An 11,392-nucleotide genomic window follows, 5' to 3' on the forward strand; every position below is an offset into this window, starting at 1 on the left:
TCATAAATAAGAAATATATTTTAATTTTTAAAATTCTGTGATTGTGTTACTCTTAAATGATTTCATGTCATATAGCTTAACTCTGAAAGGAATATTAAAAGGTTCTAAACTAAATTTTCAGCACTTCATTTTGTCCAAATAAGACCAAAACCATTTATTTTTACGTTCTTTAGGATTCAACAGGACTGTAAAAAGCCTTTGAATGCCAACACATGACACGCCAGTCAATAATTAACAAACACAATTGATCCGTTCACTTGACATAGGTTTCATTGGTAATCTGATGTGTCTGGTAGAAGCCAGATACCGAGTTTAAGAATTACTTTCTGGGCTGGCTCGCTGTCTGGCTGTCTGGCTGTCTGGCTGTCTGGCTGTCTGGCTGTCTGGCTGTCTGGCTGGGTAGTCTAGAAAGCCTGATGACTGTGCAGGTCTGACCCCTAGAGTGTGATCCCTGGAAGTTGACTTCACACAGCTGTCCTCTCTCTTTCTCCAAGTGTCATGGCATGACCACGCCTCCTCCACATCCACACACAGAATAATACTGTAAAGTTCTCAATGGCTATAAATTATTCTGCTTTTATAGCTCATTACTAACTTTGATAGTTGTCGCTTTCTCTTGGGGTTATCTTAATGAAGATTCCTAATCTCTTAGCGAGTCTGAGCCTGTAATACAAATAATAAAAAGCTAGGGACAGATATTGGGGTTCAGCCTGAAGATCAGAAAAGCAAAGCAGCCAAGCCACTAGAAAGCTCTTACCTCTATGAAATCTTCAGACTGAAGAGAGCACATTCGTCTTATATATTCCTCTCTAGTGCTGGGATTAAAGGCGTGCACCACCACTCGGTTTCTGTGGCTAACTAGTGTAACTAGTGTGGCTGCTGGGACCAAAGGTGTGTGCCACCGCTGCCTGACCTGTATGAACGACTAGTGTGGCTGTTTTGCATTCTGATCTTTAGGCAGGCTTTATTTATTAAAATACGAGTGAAATATCACTGGTTGGCACTTTTCAGGCCAGAAGGCCCCTAGCCTTAGCTACATGGCATTGAGCTGAACATTGATTGAATAAAAAAATACTTATCATTTTTGTGAAGAAATATAGTTTAGGAGAATGTTCTTTTCATAAGTTAGAAATTTATAAAATGGGATTTTTAAATATCTGACATTTGCAAATACCTTTGTTATTGACCAAAACTTGTAAGACTGGCTTCATTTCAATGTGGATAAGTGGGTTATTGATATTGTTGCTTGTTTTTTTTTTCTGCCTGTCTATATTTTTAGGTGTTACTTGAAAAGTGTATGAAAGTTTATTTTATTTAAATTTGTGATTTGGGGAATTATCATTTTTGGGATTTACAGGTAATTCCTGATGTATAAACATCAAATCTCATTGTAAGTCCTTTACTGTTTTGTGTAATATTTTAGTATCACAGCTAAATTCTTCTGAAAGGGGAAAGAAGGAAAATCCAGGTTTTCCAGTAGTCATCTATAACCATAGCAGTGCCCAGGTGGGGCCTGGCCCCGGGCACAGCGTCAGTCTGCTTCTGGCAGCTCCTCCGAGTCTGTAGTTCCAGTGACTTAAGCAGCATGTGACGCAGGGGAGACAGCCGGGGAGGTGTCACTGCCAGTCAAGTTTGTGAACCTGACATGCATTGTGCCCACCACTGGCCACGACTGAGCATGTCCCTTTGCCATCTTCTATAAATGAATCTGTGAATACTGGTCAGTACAGGCTTGATTAAAGGGCCCTTCGTCTCCCCCAAATGAAGGGGTGGGCAGGGCCTTCAAGACCGGGTTGAGGATCCTAGGCTGTACTTCATGAACACTCAAAATCTGCAAGAAAAGGTGTAAAAGGTCAAATGTGCATTGTTCAAAAATCAGTGTTTTCTCCTTGGCAGAATATGACATTGGGTACAAATAGGTGGGATTAGGCAAGGGCTGATAATGAGGTCCCATGGTAAAAGTCCAACTTGGGTTGGTCTGCTGAAGACAAATACAGAAAACTGGGGAGGCTTAAGGGATGATGATGGGAAGAAAAGACCTGTGATGCCTCACACAAGATGTGCAGTGCTGATTTGTATACGTGTATTGTTCACTTGTGTAAGAACGATGTGCAGTGCTCGTGTGTGTAAGGCATGCGGTGCTCATGTGTGTAAGGCATGCGGTGCTCATGTGTGTAAGGCATGCGGTGCTCATGTGTGTAAGATGTGCGGTGCTCATGTGTGTAAGGCATGCGGTGCTCATGTGTGTAAGATGTGCGGTGCTCATGTGTGTAAGGCGTGTGGTGCTCATGTGTGTAAGTTGTGCGGTGTTCATGTGTGTAAGATATGTGGGTCTCATGTCTGTAAGACGGACGTACAGTGCTCATTGTTAGGGTGTGCAGTACTCATGTAGGACATGGGATGCTCATTAGAGTTGGACCACTTTCTTAGAGATGCATAGTGCAGAGTGAAGACCTGGAACTGGGGTTTGCTTGAGCTGATCAGCTTGCTGCATGGATCTAGAATGTCGCCGAGATCAGAGCTAGAAGTGAATTCCGTTAGAGATGCCCCTGGAAAAGACCGTAGATAGGGCAGAGGCAGAACATGGTGGAGAAAGGGTCAGATCCATTGAATTTCCTACAGTGGGTGATTGACAGGAGGATGGGTGAAATCCAGCTGTAGCGTAGCCCTCACCTGTGCCTGCAGACGGTCGTCAGTGGGTTATGGGAAGGAAAGCACACTAGACAGGGTGTTGAGCCTGGATCAGAAAAGCAGTGTTTACCTTCTAATAAAAAGCTTTGCAGCAAAGAATGTGGTCTTGTTCTACTTCTGGGTACTTTTCCTGTGTTATACCTGCGGCTTAGTCCTGTGTATAATGTTGTTTGTCTCATATGTTCTAGATGAGCAACTTTTTAATAAAATACGCAATGTCCTAGCAACACTAGCAAGCGTTGATTCCTCATCAAGATCTGTTCAAGCTGGGTGGTGATGGGCACATGTAATCGAGCACTCAGGAGGCAGAGGCAGGTGAATCTCTGAGTTTGAGGGCAGCCTGCCAGCCTGGTTTGCAGCAAGTTGCACGAGATCCAGAGGTGCTATACAGTGAAACCCTGTCTCAAAAACAAACAAAAGATCTGCTTCAGTCAGGTGTCTTATGAGTCTTTAACAACATGTTCAGCTCAACTCCAGTTCCCCCACAATCTACTTTTCTGCCAAAATTCCCATCATCAGGTTAAAGCCAAGAGTCACATTAGTTCTCAGTTCTCCCTCATCTACATGTCCAATCCAAAACCGACTATCAGTTTCTGCTTTGGGGATGTGCTTCTGCCTATGTCCCTGTCTACTGCCTCTGCTCTGGTCCTGGCTGGGACCATTACTGGCCTGAGTCACCAGTACCCCCTAGCTTTCTCTCTAGTTCTCTTAATGCTCCCCTTCATATGAGTGTTATCATAGAAGTGAGATCGTTTTATTCCCTGTTTCAAAACCCTTATGCTGTTTCCTTTGTGTTTAAGGTAAAATTATACAAAACCCAGCACACATGGTGCGAGGCACCCTGCCAATTCCCTGCTTTCCCATGCTGTCCTTGCCCTTAATGTCCTTGTTCCCAACCATTTACGGGGCAAACTCTATCCGTGAGACTTGTACTCAACGTGCTGAGCCTCTCCTTTCAGACACGCTCCTCCTTGGTTTGGTCCGTAAATGACAGAGGAGTAGCTACATAAACCCGAGGCCAGGATGCCTGCTGGTTAGAATCTGGGTTACTTTGAAGGCCATGGACTCACCTTGCTGATAGGGGCTGTCCACAGAACCAAATATGATAGTTTACACAATTTTAATCAAACGGGCCTCAGTGAGAGCTAAACTTCCTAGTTGTGGGCTCATTTAGATTTCAGATGTATTTATAATATCATTGGCTCTGCTCGGCCAGGAGTTCATTGTGCTCAGCGACCAGGATGTGTGTGCCCATGCCCATTTCCTCCTGAGCTGACACTGTGCCCAGTACAAAGAGCCGCTGAAGTTCAAGGGCGCAGCGCCAGCAGGAGCCAGCTTTCCCACCTCCTATAGCATTCTGCTTTTTTCCTCTGAGCCTGTCCCCAGGAAACTTGAAAAGCAGAATAGAAGCCTTCACATTCTAACTGACTTGACATTTGCAGACCCCTGTGAATTTTCTACAGCTTACCGGTGTTTTTTTTTTTTTTTTTTTTTTTTTTGTCTGTTTTTTTGCTTTGTTTTTAACTCTTGGGTAGCAAAGTATCAAGCATTTTTATAAAGAGGCCGCTTGTTGGTTCCCAGCTGCTCAGCCCTGAAATAATCACACAGAAACTATATGATTTAAATCACTGCTTGGCCCATTAGCTCTAGCTTCTTACTGGCTAACTCTTACATCTTAATTTAACCCATCTCCATTAATCTGTGTATCACCACTAGGTTGTGGCCTACCAGCAAAGTTTCAGTGTGTCTCTGTCTCTGGCGGTGGATCCATGGCTTCCCTCTGACTCTGCCTCCTTTCTCTCAGTTTAGTCTCCCCATCTACGTAAGTTCTGCCCTGCTGTAGATCCAAAGCAGTTTCTTTATTCACCAATGGTATTCACAGCGTACAGAGGGGAATCCCACATCAAAGCATGGCATTGGAAGGCCATGTCCACAGTAGCGTCTAGAGTGACTATAAAGTCAAAGTGAGTCCATATGGATAAGTTCTAATTTGACACCTGAAGAAAGGGGAATGCGATTTCTCTTTTATTTCTGCTGCCAAATTTTAATGCTGTCCTAGTTTTGAATTAGAGAAAAATCTTGTTATATCTGTGTTCTCACTAAAGGGTGTGCCCTTTCAACTCTAGTATGTTGAACCCACAAGGTGCATGTGGGTCTTCCTTGTCTTACTTCTTTCTATGTAGGAATTTTGAAAGCATCAACTATAAAGATAATTGTTGTTTGTTGCTCATTGGTTTTATTTCTTCTTCTTTTTCTAGGACTATGACAGTTTTTTTGAATCAAAGGAGAGCAACACGGTCTTTTCATTTTTAGGCCTGAAGCCGCGGCCAGCATCCACGGTAGGTTCACCTTCTGTATTCAGGGTAGGCCAACCCTCCTACTCCTGCTTTGGCGTCCAGGGTAGTAAACCCTCTGTACTCTCGTCCAGAGCTTATCTGGCTGGAATGGACCTTAGAGGTGGGTGAGAGGGTACATCTCTACTCCCCCTAAACTTTGAGTCCCTGGGAAATATAGACTGCATTGTTAAACACACTTTTTAACTCCTCTAAATGCCTCCTTCTAATTTTTAGCTTCTTTAAATCAGAGTATTAGTTTACTTTTAAGTTATACTCCTGTTCTTGGAAGAGTAATTTAAGGTAGCAAAATAGGTAGCTAGTTTCTGTTTGAATCATAAATTCACATTGCATTTTACTGTGTGTCTGGATTTCACACTTGTAATTTGTTTTGTCGGATTGTAAATATTGAAGCAATGTTATATCTGTACTGAACTACTCAGCCTTCCTTTCTCCTGGCCTTGTCGCTGTTTATTTGTTTGTTTGTTTGTTTTGGGATGGGGTCTTTCTGCCTCTGACTGTCTTGGAGCTCATTATGGTGACCAAGCTAACCTTGAACTCATGTTCAAGAGCTCCTTCTGCCTCTGCCTCCCAAGTACTGAGCCTTCCTGTCTTTATTTCTTAAATAACACAGCATAAGACCTGTTTGTGTAGATATCTGTTTGTTCATAACATCTCCATGTGGGCAGATATACATGGCTGAATTACAGGTACTGTGAACTAGAGAGACGAGAGAGAGAATCCTGGGGTCCCAGCCATGCCCTGAGACGGATCACCACAGATGCCAAGGGGCAGCAGCTTTATGTACGAGCAAAAGCAAAGCCACATTTGAGAGGCATCTCCAGAATGAAACAAAAAGAGATACAGCGTGCAGTTCCTAAACCAATCCGAATATTTTTAAAGCCTCTTTATTGAGTCATATGACTTTTGAAAAACACGAAGACTGGAGAGGGAGGGGGAGGAAAATGGGAGGCAGGGAGGAGGCAGAAATTTTTAATAACAACAAAAAAAGTTTCAATAAACAAAAAGTCAAGGAATAAAAAACACGAAGAACCTGAGTTTGTCTTGTGCTAAGACTTAGAAATAATGGATATTCCCACAACTATATAAAACACAAGATTTACTTTTTAAAACAATAATACTTACCAAATAAGTTAATAGTTTGGTTACTTCATTTAAAAACACTGGTTTGGGGATTAGAAAAGTAATTTAGGCTTATTTTTTTTTAAATTGGAAAGGTATAAATACATATAAAATAAAATATTAAAATCACCACCCAGAACTGACCACATTGACACTTTTCCATTTTTCTTTCTATACATAGTAATCGAGGCTTGGCTCTATAGCTCAGGTTGAGGGGAATTCTAAAGCGTGTATTTTTAACACAGCTGAACCTGCAGTGTATTCTGGGAACTTTGTAAGTAACAGGTCCTCTGAGGCTGCCTGGGACAGGTACAATCTCAGGAGCACCTGTAGGAGGAAAGCAGAGGCCATCAATAATAGAATTCCTCTGGCAGCACCTGGGGAGCAGAGCGCCTGGGTAAACGGGCTTTGTTTTAGCATCAGCAAGCCTGCAGATGGGTTGTGGGTGGTTCCTGTGCACAGGCTTCACAGAGGCACGCCCACGCAGAGAGTATTTACAGGTTCCTAAAGCTATTTTTGTACAAGTTAGACATTTGAATATTTCTTAGAAAAATGGGTTACATGTATGAAATATTTCACCTAAAGATGTTAAATAATCCAGATTTATTTTCAGAGAACTGGAGGTGGGCAGTGGCTGGGGCAAGGATTACCTGATGGCAGCAGGAACCCAGTAGGCACCATTGTCTGTGTCAAAACCTCCTAGAAAATGCAATGTGCCTGCCGTCTTTGTTCTCATGTTCTCCAAAGGTGCAGTTCCTTAGAGATTTAGCAAGCTGTTGTTTTTTGTTTGTTTGTTGTTTTGTTCTGTTTTCTTTAGACAATTAGCCTGGGGCTGTAGTTCAGTCATTACATGCTTGCTTAGCATGTATGATACCCAGGGTTTGATTCCCAGCATGCAACATCCCTTTAACCCTAACTCTGCAGAGCTGTAGGGGGATCAGAAGTTTAAGGTCATCCTCTGTTCTATAGTGAGGTCCTGGCCAGACTGGGCCACTTGAGCCCCTAGCTCAAAACAGTAATGAAACCCCACAGTGTCTTCTCCTTAGCATTTTTAAGGGAAGTTGGGGGTCTGTGCAGAGTTCATCCTCACATGGTGCCTGAGCAGTGATATTTGGTCTTAGACACACTGAAGCTTATCCCTCAAAGGGCATAAAGGGCCTGTAAATGGAGTTCCTAGGTAGGACCCCTTGGGGCAGAGTACACAACCCTGGCATAGTATCCGTGCCACTTGGGCACTTGAGCCCTCAGAGCCTTAGGCACAGCAATACATATCCTTCATCTTCCTCTGCAAGGGGTGGAATTGTAAACACTAGTAAGCAGTTCCCCTTTCTAGTTGCTTACTGTTAGCATTCATATAAAGTCTGCATTTGACGGCTTGAACAAAGCGGTCATAGCTGTGATACAGCGGAAGTGACCCTGTCCTCTCTCCCACCACTGCAGCAGGCACACATAGAAGACAAAGCCTGGAGGCACAGAAGCCCATGTAGCATCTGTAGTTGCCCCCATAGTAGGTAGGAGAGTGTGCTGATGGCCCTCAGGCAGGGGTGGCTCTGACTGGACTACTCTCCAAAGTGGACAGAGCGGGGAAGGGCAGTGATCACTGAGTGGTGGCCTAATGGCCACCCTGGCTCAGGACACGCTGTTTGTCTTGCACAGGGACTTCTTAAAGGAAAAGATAAGCGGGTTTCTAGCTGCAATGTTAGGGTTTCCACTTCCATCAGAGCTGGGAGAGGTGGAAGCCTGAGGGAGGGAAAACCGAGCGACAGGAGTCAGCAGTGACTGGGCTCAAAGTTCATTATTCTAATAGACTCCAAGCAGATCCTGTTACGGAAATTTCTGCACCCAGAGCCCTAGCAATGGGCTGATTTTCAGAATACATAACAACTGATTGTACCGCATACTCTTTGGCCATATCTGGATCAAATTGCAGTGACTTCATGGGGACCCTTGTTTAACTGGGTCATGGGAACAGACGAGAGTGCTGCCTGGACAGTTGGGACAGTGGTGCTTTATGAATGACGTTGCCATTCTGATGATGCCATTCACCCAGCATCATCCTAACCAGCACCTCTTTGTGCCCCAGAAAGCTCACAGCCACCTGCTGTGAGCTGGTAGCACAGCAGTGTTCAGAGGAAGGAGACTTGGTGGCTGCTGAAAAATGAGGTTGGATGTGTGTGATTGAAATCGAAGTTCTGGCTTAAAAGTCAGGACTAGCTCCTGTCAGCCATAGAGGGTGACTCATGACCTCCCCATCTCTGTTCCTGACATGAGAGAGAGAGAGAGAGAGAGAGAGAGAGAGAGAGAGAGAGAGAGAGAGAGAGAGAGCGCTGCCAAGGACAGATTTTCTTGTCACTGTAGCCTAAGAACTGTGCCTTTTTCCCTCTTCTGTGTAATAGGCCGAGCCTTAGACATAAAGGGTGAAGGTGATGGAGTTGCATTTGGAGCACCGTGGTACTCAACACATACCTGCTTACCTGATGCATCACTGTGACAAAGCCACACGCGCAATCGGCAACCTTGCTTGACCTGGAAAAGGTGTTTTTGGAGGACGTGGGGATGGTGGGGACTGCGTGATTGCTCTAAGCTAATCGGGGCTCTGGTGGTGGAGTTTCTTCTTTTCTCTTTTGCTTGCGGTTGCCTCACCTGAAAATACCACCGCCTGTTATCGTCTGCTTCCTTAATGACTGAAGGCCAATAGGGCAGTACCATCGGGGAGAAGATGTTGGATCTACCCTAAATCTTACTAGACACAAGTACTGCATAAAACCATTCCTCTCTAAGCCGCCTGCATTGTATCCTTGAAGCCAGTTTGCCAAGATGGTAACGTCTTTGAATCAGAAAGGAAAAAAAAAAAAAAAACAATGCTGGTTGGCAAAGGACGGACATTGAGGGTTCTTCTTGCAGAATCACAAATGTCACCACTCTGGTACTTCGTAATAACCTGCTGAAGAAGTTAGATACTCTCAACTCCTTTCTGTAATGGGAACACTCACCCCATCAATTCTGCAGGCTCCTACAGGTGCTTCCAGAACCGCCGCTGCAACATTGCACTACTACAGCCAAGTTACAGGACAGAAAAGAATTGCTTTTGGGAAACATCTCCTTCCTTATCCCTCGCAAGGGGGACATCTCACTGTATGCATAAGACTGCTCGAGAGATGTATTTTAAGAAGTAAATTAATAAGAAAGTTTGCTCTGTCCGTATGCAAAGGCATTTTCAGCTCTTCTAGTTTACTTACACAAACACACATGCACGCACGCACGCACGCACGTGTGCACATATATTTTTTAATGCAGCTCCCCTGAGTAACAGCTGCTTGTTCTATTTTGTGAAGGGATTATATTTTTGGAGAAAGGAAATACTCGGTTAGATATATTTTGTGAGCTGTTGATGAAGTGCATGAGAAGGCGCCAGTACTGCTGGGGCTGGGCTTAGCGGAAGAAGACTTACATAGCACACACAAGCTGCTGCGCTCGGCTCCAGCGCCACGGGAAACAGACACCAACTCTGCTTACCATTTATTCTCTGTTCATATTCAGACCAGTTCGCAGTCTCAGACTTTTCAGAATAACACAAACACACATTCTTGCTTCATGTATGAGAACAAGTGAGATTTCAGAGAGCATAGAGAGAAGGGGGGCTGTCTAGGGAGTCGTCCCTCAATCTTGAGGAGCAAAATCCCTGCTCCCTTTGGGTGGACACTGGTACACACGGGACAGCTCTAGTTCATCAGGGCAGAGATGATCTTTCTACATCCTGGCATATTTTAGAGTTAATACCCAAACATAGGGCCAGCCTTGAATAGGATAAACTAAACTCAGGGGTGACTGAAATCACCACCTACCCCTAGCAGCGTCATGTGGGACCTTTCACTCTGACTGTGAAGAGGAAATGTCTGAGAAATTGAAAGAGCAGGCTAGCGGCTCTCTCTGCCCCTGCACCGTGAGCTCTGATACATGTTCTGAGGCGTTTTTTTGAATGCTAACATTGAGATCCCAGCCTGAGAGTTGCAGACCTATTACAGCCGGAAGACAGGACGGCTTTCTTCATGAATGGACCAAATGGCTGACATAAAATTTTCTCTCCAGAGAAAGCTTGTCGAGTCATGGATATTACTGGCTAGTTGGTATTAAACAATATCCAGGTCAAACTCCATTTGATAAATCCCAGGGACTTTTGTGTTTTGTTTCCTTTCTCTTCTAACTGGATGTTGTGCTTGAGTTTGTGAATCTTCTGACGAGACACATGTCCATTTAAAATAGAGCGATTTTAAAGTTATCTCATGAAATCAGCCCAGCTCACCTTGACTGAGTCTATTCTTGCCAGTGAGTGCCAAGAACCAGTTTAGAAAAGTGAAGTCTTACCATGTTTTGGATTATAGGAGCATCACCATACTTGGGAGACAGAAAGCTAACCAGATGTGTCAGTATACCTTTCTGATTGGCCGTACCATACCTGCTGTGACCTTGTTAAAACACCGAGCAGACAGTGTGCTTAGAATTGCTATCACAGTTTGCATACCGTTTTCTTGCCATGATTCTTTTTGAACAAGCACTGGAGAGTCAGCAACCAAAACATGAGGTTAGTGGTTGTTCCTTCTTCCCGTGGCTAGAAATCCAGGGTACGGAGTTGACCGTAGTTCCCAGGCAATGGTGTGTGTAGAGCACACTGGGTCTTTACTGAGTGACGGACTGACTTTCCTCCTCCCGTCTTCCTTTCCCTCTTTCTATTGCTTCTTGCGTGGGACAGAGTCATGCTATGTAGACCTCTGCCTCCCAAGGTGCTAGGATTGCATACTTGGCTGAACTAGTCTTCTCATTCCCTTTGGCTGCCTCTAGATTTGCTCACCACCATCTTCAAAGCCTAGGAGAGAAGTAAAGAAGTACAGGCAAGGATGTAAGGCCAGCTTTAAGGCAGAGTGTGGACTTCCTTATGGGACCAAGGAAATGTGCTGTTGACACCAAATGGTGCCATTTAAACCGTAGGTGAGCATGGAATGCCACACTGCCAAGTGTCTGCAGACCAGAAGAAGATTTAGTTCAGGAAATACTTTGTGAAATCCTGGGGGGTTACTAAAATCGAAGAGGAGAAAAAGGAGACATTTTGCCTGGAGATGCTAATACATTTGGGTTTGTTTTCTATTTTGTAACGTTAACCCAACATTTTGCTTTTATATTGTGTGAATTTAACCATATAAAGATTTTTTTTCTTTTGTTACTGAAAG

General features: G+C 44.1%; 1 protein-coding gene across 1 annotated transcript in view; it reads left to right on the top strand.

Annotated features, from left to right (window-relative positions):
* The window catches only part of Sh3bgrl2 (SH3 domain binding glutamate rich protein like 2), a 55,782-nt gene extending 46,753 nt beyond the window's left edge, over positions 1–9,029 (top strand). Inside the window, exons 5-6 of the mRNA XM_050124552.1 lie at positions 4,950–5,030; positions 8,564–9,029. Coding sequence (XP_049980509.1) covers positions 4,950–5,030; positions 8,564–8,575 — 93 coding nt within the window. The 3' untranslated portion in view covers positions 8,576–9,029. The remainder of the gene's footprint in view (positions 1–4,949; positions 5,031–8,563) is intronic.
* Positions 9,030–11,392: the final 2,363 nt, after the last annotated feature.

The sequence above is a fragment of the Alexandromys fortis genome, unplaced genomic scaffold, assembly GCF_014885135.2.
Source record: "Alexandromys fortis isolate MF-2015 unplaced genomic scaffold, M_Fortis_MF-2015_v1.1 scaffold_22, whole genome shotgun sequence".
In the NCBI taxonomy this organism is placed as follows: domain Eukaryota; kingdom Metazoa; phylum Chordata; class Mammalia; order Rodentia; family Cricetidae; genus Alexandromys; species Alexandromys fortis.